This window comes from Balaenoptera physalus, assembly GCF_965194825.1.
Source record: "Balaenoptera physalus genome assembly, chromosome: 1".
In the NCBI taxonomy this organism is placed as follows: domain Eukaryota; kingdom Metazoa; phylum Chordata; class Mammalia; order Artiodactyla; family Balaenopteridae; genus Balaenoptera; species Balaenoptera physalus.
Genome location: NC_138882.1, coordinates 120,247,334 through 120,265,180, shown reverse-complemented (window position 1 = coordinate 120,265,180; position 17,847 = coordinate 120,247,334). Strand labels below are relative to the sequence as shown.

General features: G+C 35.7%; 1 protein-coding gene and 1 long non-coding RNA gene across 3 annotated transcripts in view; one reads left to right on the top strand and one right to left on the bottom strand.

Annotated features, from left to right (window-relative positions):
* The window catches only part of LOC309636992, an 88,992-nt gene that overhangs the window by 20,973 nt on the left and 50,172 nt on the right, over positions 1-17,847 (bottom strand). The gene's annotated exons all lie outside the window — the stretch shown is intronic.
* LOC309636970 (calcium-activated chloride channel regulator 1-like) overlaps positions 1-17,847 on the top strand; it is a 40,655-nt gene that overhangs the window by 15,178 nt on the left and 7,630 nt on the right. The window contains 11 exon segments of the mRNA XM_082410874.1: positions 1,731-1,958; positions 3,091-3,303; positions 6,030-6,207; positions 7,974-8,071; positions 8,794-8,997; positions 9,001-9,018; positions 9,147-9,262; positions 9,264-9,415; positions 9,979-10,149; positions 11,032-11,231; positions 11,235-11,268. Coding sequence (XP_082267000.1) covers positions 1,731-1,958; positions 3,091-3,303; positions 6,030-6,207; positions 7,974-8,071; positions 8,794-8,997; positions 9,001-9,018; positions 9,147-9,262; positions 9,264-9,415; positions 9,979-10,149; positions 11,032-11,231; positions 11,235-11,268 — 1,612 coding nt within the window.

Sequence of the window (17,847 nt, the reverse complement as noted above, 5' to 3'; positions counted from 1 at the left end):
AAAGCAGGAAGGGGAAGGGTATTCTAGGCAAAGAAACAGGTTTACAGAAACAAAGATGGAAAAATACAGGGATGAGAGGGAGGGGATAATGGGATAATATGTATACATATAGCTGATTCGTTTTGTTATACAGCAGAAACTAACACAACATTGTAAAGCAATTATACTCCACTAAAGATGTAAAAAGAAAGAAAGAAAGAAAAAAGATTTAAAAAAAGAAGAAAAATACAGGATGCCACACATGACTGTACAAGTTGAGCACTGCCCAAATTACTTGCATCATGGTCACTAAAGATTTTCGTATTTATTAGAACACTTTTCAGTTAGACAGCAATAAAAGAACTTGAGAAAAGGGCACCTTTTTCTAATTTGCACAAATTTCCTTTTCCATTTGTATTAGCGAGAGCCTTGTGAAAGTTTCTGGCATACTCTAAGGACAGGAGAAATTTCAATGTTCTATAAGCAAAGCATACATGGTGAGGAAGAAGCAAGAAATGAGATTGAAACACAAAATTGGAACCTACAAAACTAAGGTGTTTGGATTTTATTTTATCAACTTCAGACTAGTGATGTAACCAGCTTATCCTTTCAGGATGATAATTTGTTTTTGACTGTGAAAAACAAAAGGAAGTGAGATAGTGGAGGCAGGGAGACCAGTTGGAGGGCCATGGCAATAGGCAGATAAGACATCTGAAGGCCCTGAATAAAGGCAGTGACAGTAGCAAGAGGAGCCACATTTGGTAGGCATTTCATATCATCAAGTTGATTATAAATCACTGTTTTGACTGAAAACTATATTTTTCTCCCATCCAATATAACCCCTTCTGAAAAATGTAGATCAGAAACTTAACAGAAGGAAAACAAACTCTTAAAACTTGAATAAAAGGTATTCAAGTTTAATAATTTAGTTCTAAATCTGAGCTTACAGCAGGAGATTTATATGAGGAGGGCATTTAAAAAAACAAAATGATATTTATAAAGCTGAGGCTTTACTGCAAGACGAATTCTTTCCTGAATGCTACTAGTTTATGCTCGTGTTTTTCCAAGTTACCACGTTTTCAAAACTTGGAGGATTTTCATAGATTCTATAGTAATGAAATATTTGGCAGAATTACTGGATACAACTCACCATTTGCAACTCAAAGAGAAGCAATCACATTTCCTCATTTTCTTCCCACATTTTCATTATTTTGGGGGGAATATTATTTTATTTTATGTCTAAGTTCACCAGAGCCAATTACATTTGAGATTGTTAGAATATCTGTTCTCAAGTTTTTCAATAAACTATAAAGAGATAGAAAATACTTAGGCAATTAAAGAAGGCCATTATCTTTACCCCACTTTTAGGGGGAAGCTAGAAATTACTGTAAATCCTGTCCCTTTTTCCATTAAACTTATTTCAAGGCTTGAGTCCCCCAAGAGTCTAGAAGGGAAAGTAAGAAGTTAGCTTAAGCAGTTGCGTCAGCCGCCATCATCCCCCAGTGCTATGATCTACCTATACCTAAAAGAACTACCAAATAAATTTCCAGTGCATAGTGATGGTTTTAATTTGCTTTTTCTCCATTCAAGTATGCAAAATGGATGTGAGAATGTTAAGATTATGAAACAATTTTTAATTGTCAGGAGATAAAATCTGTGGAGGATGTATAAGGCAGCCAACTGTATATTTGGAAAGGAAGGTAATGCCTCGTCAGTTACCGTACTATTGTCTTTCAACTGATTTTTCCCAGGTGACTGAATTTTGTACAGAAAAAACACACGATACAGAAGCTCCAAACCTACAAAACAAAATGTGCAATGGCAGAACCACATGGGATGTAATCATGGACTCTGATGACTTTCAGAATATATCTCCCATGACAGAAATGAATCCACCGACTCATCCTACATTTTCGTTACTCAAGTCCAAACAGCAGGTAGTCTGTTTGTTATTTGATAAATCTGGAAGCATGAATTCAGTAAGACGTTTATTTGTTAGCTCTCCTAAATTAGGTATTTAAGCTAATAGAAATATAATTTAATCTTAGGTTTAGTTCTACTAAGCTAACTAAAAAATATTTTTATTATTCTAATAAATTTTAGTACAGTGATTTTATATGGACAAGCACTAGAAGATAATATACTAAAATAAAAATAATTGTTATATTAAGGTTATTGGATTATGGATGATGTTTATTCTTTAACTTTTAGTTCTAACAAACTAGAAATAACATAACTGAACAAAAAGAAAAGACAAAAATCATCCATAATTCTACGGAGCATATGTCATTCCTATCTTTTTTCTGTTCATGTATTTTGTTTTTCCTCCTCAGAAATGTGATTATATCTTATATAATGTTTTATAATATGATTTTTTTCCTTACTATACCTTAAACACTCCCCAAGGAAAAAAACGATTCCATGACACAAGTTTTAATGGTCATATGGTATGCACATATTATAATTTAGTCAAATAACCCCCATTATTGGACATTTTGGTGATTTTCAACTTATCAAAAATTATGTTGCAACAAACATTTTTGTGTGCATTTTTTAAATATTTCCTTACTGTTCAAGAAGAAGGTATAAAATTTTAAGGCTTTTCCAAGTATAACATGACTGATTTTTAAAGTTTTTCTTTCATATTATTTCCTTATAATATAATGAAGAAGTTAAACGCTAAAATACAGTAATCAATTATTATTATGATCTCTGGCCCATGAACTTTGTCTTTCACCAATCTGTCAAGGTTGGAGGAAACTCAGGAATTGTTCAGACATCTTTTTCTTACAGGAAAACCATTTCCTTCTTTTTTTTTAAAATTAATTTATTTTTTTTATATTTATTTTTGGCTGTGTTGGGTCTTCGTTTCTGGGCGAGGGCTTTGTCCAGCTGCAGCAAGCAGGGGCCACTCTTCATCACGGTGCGCGGGCCTCTCACTATCGCGGCCTCTCTTGTTGCGGAGCACAGGCTCCAGACACGCAGGCTCAATAGTTGTGGCTCACGGGCCTAGTTGCTCTGCGGCATGTGGGATCTTCCCAGACCAGGGCTCGAACCCGTGTCCCCTGCATTGGCAGGCAGATTCTCAACCACTGCACCACCAGGGAAGCCCAAGAGCGTCTCTTTCGAATGAATCAAGCAGCAGAACTACACTTGATTCAAATTATCAAAAAGGGATCCTTGGTTGGGATGGTTACATTTGACAGTGTTGCTGAAATCCTAAATCATCTAACAAAAATAACTGATGATAATGTTTACCAAAATCTGCCTCAAGAAGCTGATGGTGGAACTTCAATTTGCAGGGGACTCAAAGCAGGATTCCAGGTAAAATAAGAATGCTTTTCTAAATATCACTTGCCATTTATCATTGCTTTTAATTTTGTCCAGCTCTCTTGGAACAAGGGTCATGAGCTTAGAGGTCCCTCACTTAAATAATTTTTAAAGACCTTCTGTTGACTATTGTTCATAGTTGGATCCTCTCTGAGTGTGGTTATTTCACCAACATGCCCTTGAGGAACTGAGCTGTGCTGAGGAGTGGTTAAAGGGAAGAAAAATCCTGTGTGCACATAATCATCATTACTTAGTTAGGAGCTCCTCATTTCTTTATCACGCCCATAGTCTGAATTTCTATGAGGAGAAAATAATGCTGTTAAGGGGATTGTGGAAGAGGGAGATTACTAATATTTTTATATTACGGATAAAGAAAACCCCAGTTCATCAAGTTAAATTGACATTTAAAAATCACAAAGATAGAGGTAGTTCCTCAAGTATAGTACCAAACTCAAGACAGATACATAGAAATTTAATGAAATAAAAATTGTGAACTATATTAAAACACCTTCAGTACTCATTTGAATTTCTTCCAACCTAAGACAGCCTCTATTTAAGCCTATTTATATTCTTTTTCAGTGAAAGGAAAACCGTTTCCTTTCACTGATCCTCTCATTGCCTCAGCTAAAAAGTGGAGACTGTTACTCTTATTTTGGCCACTAGTTAATATCATCTCTTAGCTTTCCTCATGATATCTGTTTGCTGTAAATCATATTGCTTTAAGAAAACACACAAGTTCTAGATCCAGACAAACCTGGAATTCTGGTTCTATTATGCCTAGCTAAATGACTGTGGGTGAGTTACTCAACTAAGAAAGTCTCAGTTTCCTCAATTAATGAAATGTGGAAAGTAACAGAACCTATCTCATTTAATAGGAACTATGTCAGATAAATAAGGGCTCCCCTAATGTTCAAAGCAACATCATTTACAATAGCCATGATATGGAAGCAACCCAAGTGTTCATCAAGAGATGAATGAATAAAGAAGATGTAGGGTGTATGTATGTATATATATAATACATATATACAATGGAATATTACTCAGCCATAAAAAAGAATGGAATTCTTCCATTTGCAACAATGTGGATGGACCTAGAGGGTATGATGCTTAGGAAAATAAGTCAGACAGAGAAAGACAAAAACTCTGTTATCAATTATATGTAGAATCTAGAAAATAACACAAACGAATGTATATAACAAAACAGAAACAGACTCACAGATATAGAGAACACTCTAGTGGTTACCAGTGGGGACAGGAAAGGGAAAGGTGCAAGATTAGGGTATGGTATTAAGAGATACAAACTACTACATATAAAATAAGTAAGCAACAAGGATATATTGTATAGCACTGGGAAATATAGCCATTATTTTGTAATAACTTTAAATAGAGTATAATTCATAAAGAGTGAATTACTATGTTGTACACCTGAAACTAATATAACATTGTAAATCAACTATAATTCAATAAAAAAGATAAACAAGTGCTCAAGAAAGGATTGCTATTATTATAAAAATCATAATGCTTATATATGTCTACTCACTTCTAAAATATGACAGTACTATATCTTGGGAATATGTTATAATGTTTGCACATGTTGGTTCATATATGTTTTTCTTAATGTTTTGATATATATCTATGATATTTTGACCACAGAGGCTATTACTGAAGAGATTATATCAAATTACATTCAAACATTAAAAAACCTCTGTTACTCATGTAAAGAAACCATATCAACATATAAGCTTTTACTTACCGAATCATAATAATATCTGAAATTTATTGAGCATATACTACATTAGTGCCTATGTTAAATGCTTTACATTCATGATCTTACTTTATCGTTACCATTAATTTTTTAGTCAGGCACTGTTTTTATGCCCATTTTGCACATAAAGAAACTGAGGTTCAGAGTAATTAAATATCTTTCTCAAGATCATAGAGTCAGTAATTGGTAGATCTGGTCTTTCTTACTCCAAAGTTCAAAAAGGTAATCATTACAGTGAGCTATTTATAGAACTCTATTATAAATATATATTCATATATAAGAATGATAGAGAAACTAAACACTAGCTATTCTATTTAGCAAATGGCAGAGCAAGAATTTACTCTCAATTTGTCTGAGTAAATTGTCTTAGCCACTACTTTTGGTAAAAATCAGGAAAATACCCCCAAAATTATAATACTTGATAAATTCAGGAACTTCCTTCTTCATGACAGGTCAATGTTTTTTCCAGGAAATCCTGAGATTCTTCAATTAGCAACTAAAATGCGTTAAAAGGCACGTCACATCATTTAACTTTGAACACGTGCCTTCAGTCACGGCTTTACAAATGTTGTCTAGTGTGCAACCTTCCAAACTGCCTGGGTCATTTGCCTCTACCCCAAGTATCTCCTGGGATAATAATAATAGCTAACATTCATTGAGTACTCACTATGTGTTAGATATTGTTCTCAGTGTTTTATTCTTTCTCTCTTGGGTAGCTTAAGTATATGTGAAAGCACTGTTAACATTCTGCCTTTGGAAACCTACAAGACCATTGTATGTTACACTCATTTCCAAACCAACAAAACCTGGAATGACAATACAAACAAAGTTTCCTTTTGCCTACTCTGATGCATAGGCCTAAAGACTTCTACAAGACTAAAGAACAGATTTATTCTTAGTTTAATTTATTTAGATATTATACTGTATAATTAATAATCTGGTTTTTTACTATCAGGCAGTTATCCACAGTAACCAAAGCACTTCTGGTTCTGAAATCATATTACTAACTGATGGGGAAGATAATGAAATAAACTTATGCTTTGAGGAGGTAAAACAAAGTGGTGCGATCATCCACACCATTGCTCTGGGACCTTCTGCTGCCAAAGAACTGGAGACACTGTCAGATATGACAGGTAAACCTTTGGAATAGAGTTTGAATAGAAAACACTTTTTCAGTTTCTCTCATTCCAGGGGCTCTTTCCCCTTAAACTACAAACTGCTCAAAATTTTCCTATCCTAAAAAATTAATCTTTGTCCTTTCCTTGTCCTTGTCCTTCAAATTAATATATTTCCTCTCCCCACCCCCACTTCTCTCCATTTCTACCTATATTAACTTTTTCTGATATTAGTCAACATTTTCTGTCTTCATTCATTTCTCACCACTTTCTACCAATACCACCAAAATGAAACTTCTTTCTCCATGGTTACTAATGACATTCAACTGCAGTTCCAAACTTCTGGCTCAGTATCTCTCCTGCTCAATCTTAAAGTAGAGATTCAAATAGCCCTATTTCACTGAGGAAGAAATATAAACCTAGAGAATAGAAATGATTTGCCCAAGGCTAGAGTTAGAGACCTGATTACCAAGTCTTGCTCTCTGAAATCCATTCTTTTCCAGCTCCTGACACCTAAGTTATCTCCCTCTTCATTAACTCCTGTATCATTTATTTTCTGCACTTAATCAATTTTTACTTTATTCTAAACTGTCATTCTCTAATTGTTTTGGTATATCTTAGATACAACTAGAAAATAAGCAGCTAGTTTAAAAATTGTCTTTAATTTTCATAATGTTATTTGGTGATTAGATCAGCTTTACTAATGTGGAAAGCACTTAAATCTAATGATTGATATAAAAATTATATTTGGCTAGTTTTTTTCTTTGTTCTAACATATTCTGAGCAAGGTTTAGTTATTGTAGGATTACATCTAGGATACTGATATACTAAAAGTTCCTATGGTCTGGGAAATTCATCTTCTGTAAGTTTAAAAAGAAATTTTTTAATGTATTTTATAGTATATTGATAAGAGTATAATAGCAAACATGGGCTTCCCTGATGGCACAGTGGTTGAGAGTCTGCCTGCCAATGCAGGGGACGGGGGTTCGAGCCCTGGTCTGGGAGGATCCCACATGCCGCGGAGCAACTGGGCCCGTGAGCCACAATTACTGAGCCTGCGCGTCTGGAGCCTGTGCTCCACAACAAGAGAGGCCGCGATAGTGAGAGGCCCACGCACCGCAATGAAGAGTGGCCCCCGCTTGCCACAACTAGAGAAAGCCCTCGCGCAGAAACGAAGACCCAACTCAGCCATAAATAAATAAATAAATAAATAAATAAATAAATAAATAAATAAATAATTAAAAGAAAAATAGCAAACATGATTTTCCCATTTAAAATTAGTATTATATGGAATATTACTCAGCCATAATAATGAATGAAATAATGCCATTTGCAGCAACAAGGATGGACCTAGAGATTGTCATACTGAGTGAAGTCAGACAGAGAAAGACAAATATCATATGATATCGCTTATATGTGGAATCTAAAAAAATGGTACAAATGAATTCATTTACAAAACAGAAAGAGTCACAGATGTAGAAAACAAACTTATGGTTACCAGGGGCGAAAGCAGGGGGAGGGATAAATTGGGAGACTGGGATTGACATATACACACTACTATATATAAAATAGATAACTAATAAGGACCTACTGTATAGCACAGGGAACTCTACTCAACAGGGAAAAGAATCTAAAAAAGAGTGGATATATGTATAACTGATTCGCTTTGCTGTATACCTGAAACTAACACAATATTGTGAATCAACTATACTCCAATAAAAATTTAAAAAATAAAATAAAATAAGATTAGTATTATAAAGGTAAATAAAATTCTATTTTGGGAGGACACTGTTTTTATGCCAATAAAGACATACATGGCCTTACTAATGCTTTCAGTAGAATTTCATCTAGAAGTGGCAGCATCACTCAGCAGGCTATTCAGGTCAGTATCTTTAAAAAAATTCTTTGCCTTTTCACACTTGTAATAACTTTTTTTTTTAAATAAATGTATGCGGGCATCCCATTCTGGTTTAGCGACCCTTTTTTTTAAAAAATTAATTAATTTATTTATTTTTGGCTGTGTTGCGTCTTCGTTTCCGTGCAAGGGCTTTCTTCAGTTGCGGCGAGCGGGTGCCACTCTTCATCGCGGTGCATGGGCCTCTTACTGTCGCGGCTTCTCCTGTTGTGGAGCGCAGGCTCCAGATGCGCAGGCTCAGTAGTTGTGGCTCACGGGCCCAGTTGCTCCACGGCATGCGGGATCTTCCCAGACGAGGGCTCGAACCGATGTCCCCCGCATTGGCAGGCGGATTCTCAACCACTGCGCCACCAGGGAAGCCCTGTAATAACTTTTTATTTATTTATTATCCTAAATAGCAACTTCTTTCTCTAATAAATAACTATTCTGCCTGAAAACATTTCAGGTGTAATATCCTTATTGAATTTGCTTTTTGTGACACTTACAGTCACTTTTTCTTTTGATTTTTCTATTTTTTTATCAGTATAAATGCTTTTCATTTGCAAAATTCTTCAAAATCATTCTTAGTTATTTTAATTGAAATCTTAAAAGTATATTTAGAATTACTCTGAACTGACTAAACTTTGAAATGTTACTAACTGTAATAACAAATCAGTTTCACATGTTTGTTGTTTTTATTTATGTAACAGTTGGAAAGCAAAGCCTTGACAATTACAGGAGGGAAATGGATAAATGGTACAGTGCCTGTGGACAGTACAATTGGAAATGCCACTTTCTTTGTTGTCACATGGACAATACAAAAGCCAGAAATTCTTCTCCAAGATCCACAAGGAAAGAAATATAAAACCTCAGATTTCAAAGAAGATAAGCTAAATATTCGATCTGCTTATCTTTGAATACCAGGTATTGCAGAGATAAGAATATTTTTTTATTTTCTCCATGCTTTATCAACCAATTTTGAGGAAAAAATGAAGATAACATCATATACAGGAGTAGGAAGATATTACAAAAGCTCTCAAATAGCTATTTTTAAAATTTTCAGACAGGTACTTGGACTTACAGCCTTCTAAATAATCATGCCAGCCTTCAAATGCAAATGCTGACAGTGACTACTCGAGCAAGAAGTCCTACTACACTCCTAGTAATTGCAACAGGTCACAAGTCAAAATACAGCCCATTACCCTAACCTACTGATTGTTTATGCACAAGTCAGTCAAGGGTTTTTGCCTGTACTGGGAATCAATGTAACAGCCATTATAGAAACCGAAGATGGACATCAAGTAACATTAGAGCTATGGGACAATGGTGCAGGTAATAAGAATCTGCGTCAACTTCCACTGAACTTAAAATCCTACTATAATCACATGACTTAGAAGTCAAAATTTCCTATATATGCTAATGAAACATATTTTAAGTGAATTTAATTTTAATGTTTTTAAAACTTTTTAACTTTTCAATTAGTTATCTTGTCTAGGCATAAACATGAGCACATTTATCTTCTTTAAATTTTATGAACAATTTTGTCTTTCCCATGTAACAAGAGTACAGTTTTTCTCTATTTTCATTAGTGTCGGTGTTTTGCATATGCTTTCTCCAGTTTAGTTATATTTTCCTTATTTTGTTAGGATTCTCTTATGAAATAATAGTAGCTAATATTAATTGAATGCTTACCATGAATTAGGCTTTTCCAAAGTCAAAGGTTGGCAAGTGGCCAAGCCAGGTTTTGAACCCAAGTAGTCTGATTCTAGGGTTCATGTGCTTAAAAAATTGTGTTATACTATCTCCCAAAATAGCTTCCATCACTAGTGCTCATGAACAGTTGATATTGTCATTTTTACTTTGTTGTATGTCTAATATTACATTTCAATATCAAGGTGCTGATACTGTCAAGAATGATGGCATCTACTCAAGATATTTTACAGATTATCATGGAAGTGGTAGATACAGTTTAAAAGGACATGCCCAGGCAAGAAACAACATGGCTAGGCTAAGTTTAAGACAACAACAGAACAAAGCTCTGTACATACCAGGCTATGTTGAAAATGGTAACGGGCATTAAAATAGAAATGTGTCATTTATTTAGGTAAATTATATGTGGCAAGCATTTAAATTATAATGTACTATGGAAAACCTAGTTATATAGTTATATAATCACCTTTATGTTTCAAAACCATATTTACGTTAACAGACCTAGCATAGGACTATGCTTCCAATATGTTTTGTTTATGTCTCCTTCAGTTCATTTACATTGAAAAAAAAATTATTGAGCACCTCCTAGGTGGCAAGCATTTTGCTAGATACTGGAGCTACAAAGATATATAAGGCACCATCCTTGTCCTCAAAGAATTTACAGTCAAGAAGTAAAGACAGATAGGTTAAAAGATAGTACTAAGATTGCACAATGTCTCCTCATCAATTTTATTTATTTATTTTTTAGTATTTATTTATTTATTTGGCTGCATTGGGTCTTAGTTGCAGGATCTTCATTTGCAGCATGTGGGATCTTTTGTTGTGGCACGCGGGCTCTTTGTTGCGGTACAGGCTCTTCATTTTGGGGCACGAGCTCCTCTCTAGTTAGAGCCTGTGGGCTCAGTAGCAGCAGTGAGCGGGCTCTCTAGTTGTGGCACGCGGGCTCTTGAGTGCGCAGACTTAGTCACCCCACAGCATGTGGAATATTAGTTCCCAGACCAGGGATCGCACCCATGTCCCCTACATTGGAGGCAGATTCTTACCCACTGGACCACCAGGGAAGTCTCTCCTCATCAATTTTTAAATGACACCGATAAAACAAGCTTTTTTCATTAAAAGCTGTTACTTTTTCAATGGCTGCTATCAATCAATATTAACCCTCTACAGCTGCCAATGAGATTATGAAATAAACAATAGGTATCACAATATGACAAGTTACAAAATTGCTTTTTTGGTAGGTAAAATTATACGGAACCCGCCCAGACCTGGAGTCAAAGATGACGTGGAAAAAGCTGAAACAGACTTTAGCAGACTAACCCCTAGAGGGCCATTTACTGTATCAGGAGCTCCTCCTACTGGTAATCACCCTCACGTGTTCCCACCCGCCAAAATTACAGACGTTGAGGCTAAGTTTAAAGAAGATCACATTCAACTTTCATGAACAGCCCCTGGCAATGTCCTAGATAAAGGAAAAGGTAAGTTTGACATAACATTTAAAAATATTATATACTAAAAGAAATCCCACTGGTTTTCATTTGCTAAAAATTTTCTAATGTCCTATTTATAAATAACATGTATAGATTGTCTACTATGGGCCACCTATTTTCATATGTGAAAACTTAAGCTCCAAGAGATAATGAACTGGCCCAAAGTCCTCCACATTAAATAAATTAGAAGACTAACTCACTCTCGTCAGATTCTGTTGTGCCAAACTGCCTCTCACAGTATGAACCATCTTAGAAATTACTTTGAGAAGACTGACTTAAGAGCTTTCTGTTGCGTTCCTTTCTCCCTAAGAGGGAAAACTTTTTCTAAGTATTTCTGTACTTGCACAATTTCCTTCATTCACTGACCATTTGTTGAATTTTCAAATACTATTAGGTTTGTTTTTTTTTTTTTTCTAAGCTTTGTGCACTCAGAGGGCAGACAGCAGAAGCAAGAAGAACTACAATCCGCAGCCTGTGGAACAAAAACCACACTCACAGAAAGATAGACAAGATGAAAAGGCATAGGGCTGTGTACCAGATGAAGGAACAAGATAAAAGCCCAGAAAACCAACTAAATGAAGTGGAGATAGGCAACCTTCCAAAAAACAATTCGGAATAATGATAGTGAAGATGATCCGGGACCTCAGAAAAAGAGTGGAGGCAAAGATCGAGAAGATGCAAGAAATGTTTAACAAAGACCTAGAAGAATTAAAGAACAAACAAACACAGATGAACAATACAATACCTGAAATGAAAACTACACTGGAAGGAATCAATAGAAGAATAACTGAGGCAGAAGAACGGATAAGTGACCTGGAAGACAGAATGGTGGAATTCACTGCTGTGGAACACAATAAAGAAAAAAGAATGAAAAGAAATGAAGACAGCCTAAGAGACCTCTGGGACAACATGAAACGCAACAATATTCGCATTATAGGGGTCCCAGAAGGAGAAGAGAGAGAGAAAGGACCCGATAAAATATTTGAAGAGATTATAGTCGAAAACTTCCCTAACATGGGAAAGGAAATAGCCACCCAAGTCCAGGAAGTGCAGAGAGTCCCAGGCAGGATAAACCCAAGGACAAACAAGCCGAGACACATAGTAATCAAATTGGCAAAAATTAAAGACAACGAAAAATTATTGAAAGCAGCAAGGGAAAAATGACAAATAATATACAAGGGAACTCGCATAAGGTTAACAGCTGATTTCTCAGCAGAAACTCTACAAGCCAGAAGAGAGTGGCATGATATACTTAAAGTGATGAAAGGGAAGAACCTACAACCAAGATTACTCTACCCAGCAAGGATCTCATTCAGATTCAATGGAGAAACCAAAAGCTTTACAGACAAGCAAAAGCTAAGAGAATTCAGCACCACCAAACCAACTGTAAAACAAATGCTAAAGGAAATTCTCTAAGTGGGAAACAGAAGAGAAGAAAAGGACCTACAAAAACAAACCCAAAACAGTTAAGAAAATGGTCATAGGAACATACATATCGATAATTACCTTAAAAGTGAACGGCTTAAATGCTCCAACCAAAACACACAGGCTTGCTGAATGGATACAAAAACAAGACCCATATATATGCTGTCTACAAGAGACCCCACTTTAGACCTAGGGACACATACAGACTAAAAGTGAGGGGATGGAAAAAGATATTCCATGCAAATGGAAATCAAAAGAAAGCTGAGTAGCAATATTCATATCAAATAAAATAGACTTTAAAATAAAGAATGTTACAAGTGACAAGGAAGGACACTACATAATGATCAAGGAATCAATCCAAGAAGAAGATATAGCACTTATAAATATATATGCACCCAACATAGGAGCACCTCAATACATAAGGCAACTGCTAACAGCTATAAAAGAGGAAATCGACAATAACACAATAATAGTGGGGGACTTTAACACCTCACGTACACCAATGGACAGATCATCTAAAGTGAAAATAAATAAGGAAACAGAAGCTTTAAATGACACAATAGACCAGATAGATTTAATTGATATTTATAGGACATTCCATCCAAAAACAACAGATTACACTTTCTTCTCAAGTGCGCACGGAACATTCTCCAGGATAGATCACATCTTGGGTCACAAATCAAGCCTCCGTAAATTTAAGAAAATTGAAATCATATCAAGCATCTTTTCTGACCACAACGCTATGAGATTAGAAATGAATTACAGGGAATAAAACGTAAAAAACACAAACACATGGAGGCTAAATAATACGTTACTAAATAACCAAGAGATCACTGAAGAAATCAAAGAGGAAATCAAAAAATACCTAGAGACAAATGACAATGAAAACACGGTGATCCAAAACCTATGGGATACAGCAAAAGCAGTTCTAAGAGGGAAGTTTATAGCTATACAAGCCTACCTCAAGAAACAAGAGAAATCTCAAATAAACAAACTAACCTTACACCTAAAGGAACTAGAGAAAGAAGCAAAAACAAAACCCAAAGTTAGCAGAAGGAAAGAAATCATAAAGATCAGAGCAGAAATAAATGAAATAGAAACAAAGAAAATAATAGCAAAGATCAATAAAACTAAAAGCAGGTTCTTTGAGAAGATAAACAAAATTGATAAACCATTAGCCAGACTCATCAAGAAAGAGAGGGAGAGGACTCAAATCAATAAAATTAGAAATGAAAAAGGAGAAGTTACAACAGACACCACAGAAATACAAAGCATCCTAAGAGACTACTACAAGCAACTCTATGCTAATAAAATGGACAACCTGGAAGAAATGGACAAATTCTTAGAAAGGTATAGCCTTCCAAGACTGAAACCAGGAAGAAATAGAAAATCTGAACAGACCAATCACAGGTAATGAAATTGAAACTATGATTAAAAATCTTCCAACAAACAAAAATCCAGGACCAGATGGCTTCACAGGTGAATTCTATCAAATATTTAGAGAAGAGCTAACACCCATCCTTCTCAAACTCTTCCAAAAAATTGCAGAGGAAGGAACACTCCCAAACTCATTCTATGAGGCCACCATCACCCTGATACCAAAACCAGACAAAGATGCTACAAAAAGAAAATTACAGACCAATATCACTGATGAATATAGATGCAAAAATCCTCAACAAAATACTAGCAAACAGAATCCAACAACACATTAAAAGGATCATACACCATGATCAAGTGGGATTTATCCCATCGATGCAAGGATTCTTCAATATATGCAAATCAATCAATGTGATACACCATATTAACAAACTGAAGAATAAAAGCCATATGATCATCTCAATAGATGCAGAAAAAGCTTTTGACAAAATTCAACACCCATTTATGATAAAAACTCTCCAGAAAGTGGGCATAGAGGGAACCTACCTCAACATAATAAAGGCCATATACGACAAACCCACAGCAAACATCATTCTCAATGGTGAAAAACTGAAAGCATTTCCTCTAAGATCAGGAACGAGACAAGGATGTCCACTCTCACCACTATTAATCAACATAATTTTGGAAGTCCTAGCCATGGCAATCAGAGAAGAAAAAGAAATAAAAGGAATCCAAATTGGAAAAGAAGAAGTAAAACTGTCACTGTTTGCAGATAACATGATACTATACATAGAGAATCCTAGAGATGCCACCAGAAACTACTAGAGCTAATCAATGAATTTGGTAAAGTTGCAGGATATAAAATTAACACACAGAAATCTCTGGCATTTCTATATACTAATGATGAAAAATCAGAAAGAGAAATTAAGGAAACACTCCCATTTACCGTTGCAACAAAAAGAATAAAATACCTAGGAATAAACCTACCTAGGGAGACAAAAGACCTGTATGCAGAAAAGTATAAGATACTGATGAAAGAAATGAAAGATGATACCAACAGATGGAGAGATATACCATGTTCTTGGATTGGAAGAATCAATATTGTGAAAATGACTATACTACCCAAAGCAATCTACAGATTCAATGCAATCCCAGCAAATTACCAATGGCATTTTTACAGAACTGGAACAAAAAAATCTTAAAATTTGTATGGAGACATAAAAGACCCTGAATAGCCAAAGCAGTCTTGAGGGAAAAAAGCGGAGCTGGAGGAATCAGACTCCCTGACTTCAGACTATACTACAAAGCTACAGTAATCAAGACAATATGGTACTGGCACAAAAACAGAAATATTGATCAATGGAACAGGATAGAAAGCCCAGAGATAAACCCACGCACCTATGGTCGACTAATCTATGACAAAGGAGGCAAGGATATACCATGGAGAAAAGACAGTCTCTTCAATAAGTGGTGCTGGGAAAACTGGAGAGCTACATGTAAAAGAATGAAATTAGAACACTCCCTAACACCATACACAAAAATAAACTGAAAATGCATTAGAGACCTAAATGTAAGAGTGGACACTATAAAACTCTTAGAGGAAAACATAGGAAGAACACTCTTTGACATAAATCACAGCAAGATCTTTTTTGATCCACCTCCTATAGTAATGGAAATAAAAACAAAAATAAACAAATGGGACCTAATGAAACTTCAAAGCTTTTGCAAAGCAAAGGAAACTACAAACAAGACGAAAAGACAACCCTCAGAATGGGAGACAATATTTGCAAACGAATCCATGGACAAAGAATTAATCTCCACAATATATAAACAGCTCATGCAGCTCAATATTTAAAAAACAAACAACCCAATCCAAAAATGGGCAGAAAACCTAAATAGACATTTCTCCAAAGACATACAGATGGCCAAGAAGCACATGAAAAGCTGCTCAACATCAATAATTATTAGAGAAATGCAAATCAAAACTACAAGGTATCACCTCACACCAGTTAGAATGGGCATCATGAGAATATCTACAAACAACAAATGCTGGAGAGGGTGTGGAGAAAAGGGAACCCTCTTGCACTGTTGGTGGGAATGTAAATTGATACAGCCACTATGGAGAACAGTATGGAGCTTCCTTAAAAAACTAAAAATAGAATTAACATATGACCCAGCAATCCCACTACTGGGCATATACCCAGAGAAAACCATAATTCAAAAAGACACAGGCACCCCAATGTTCATTGCAGCACTATTTACAATAGCCCCATGATGGAAGCAACCTAAATAGCCATCGACAGACGAATGGATAAAGAAGATGTGGTACATATATACAGTGGAGTATTACTCAGCCATAAAAAGGAATGAAACTGGGTCATTTGTAGAGACGTGGATAGATCTAGAGACTCATACAGTGTGAAGTAAGTCAGAAAGAGAAAAACAAATATCGTGTATTAACACATATGTGTGGAACCTAGAAAAATGGTACAGATGAATCAATTTGCAGAGCAGAAATTGAGACACAGATGTAGAGAACAAACGTATGGACACCAAGGGGGGAAAGTGGCGGGGGGGTGGGGGTGTGGTAGGATGAATTGGGAGATTGGGATTGACATGTATACACTAATATGTATAAAATAGATAACTACTAAGAACCTGCTGTATAAAAAATAAATTAAATTAAATTAAAACATTTTAAAAAATATATAACTTGCACTTAGTTGAGTGCACAAATCTTTTTTTTTTAAATATAAGCAAAAGATACTTCCTGCAAATAAACAGACAATTTTACAGAATATGATGAGATATGCCATTGGATGGCCACTTCCGCTTGAGGGTTAAGATCACAACGTATATCTTAAAAGGCTTTTCAGTGCAGACTATCCCTGACCTATGTCTTGAAGAATGAGAGAAGTTAGCCAAGTTAAGTGAAGATGTCCCAGAGAGAGAGGATCACGTGCAGAGATTTGGCTATGGAGTTTGAATTAGAGTTCAAGGCCAAAATATCTCATTCATTCCAAGTTCCTTAGAATAAATTGCCATCATTCCAGGAAGCTTAAATCACTTTCAGCTTTGCTTTAAATTTAACAAATTAAATTAGTATTTATTGAATGCCTACCATATTCCAGTATTGTGCTAGACTAGTAGATTCTTTTTTTTTTTTTTTAATTTATTTTTGGCTGCATTGGGTCTTCATTGCTGTGCACGAGCATTTCTCTAGTTGTGGCGAGTGGGGGCTACTCGTCATTGTGGTGCGCGGGCTTCTCATTGCAATGGCTTCTCTTGTTGTGGAGCACAGGCTCTAGGCACGTGGGCTTCAGTAGTTGCAGCACGTGGGCTCAGTAGTTGTGGCTCGGGGCTCTAGAGTGCACGCTCAGTAGTTGTGGCTCACAGGCTTAGTTGCTCCACGGCATGTGGAATCTTCCTGGACCCGGGCTCGAACCCATGTCCCCTGCATTGGCAGACGGATTCTTAACCACTGTACCACCAGGGAAGCCCTAGACTAGTAGATTCTTATGGGGTAAAGCCAATCTTGCTATTTTCCCTTTAAGGTGGTAAAATGAAAGCAATATGCATATCAATAGACACATATCTCAGAGGTTGTCAGTGCTGAAAAGCCACTTTCAATGCTCTTTCTCCTGGGTTATAATAAACCCCTTACTATATGCTCTCAAAAGAAATGATGCTTTTTAATCTTTCATTTCCCATGTATCTATATTTCTTTTTGTCATTATTACACAATGGAAAAAAATCATTCTAAAG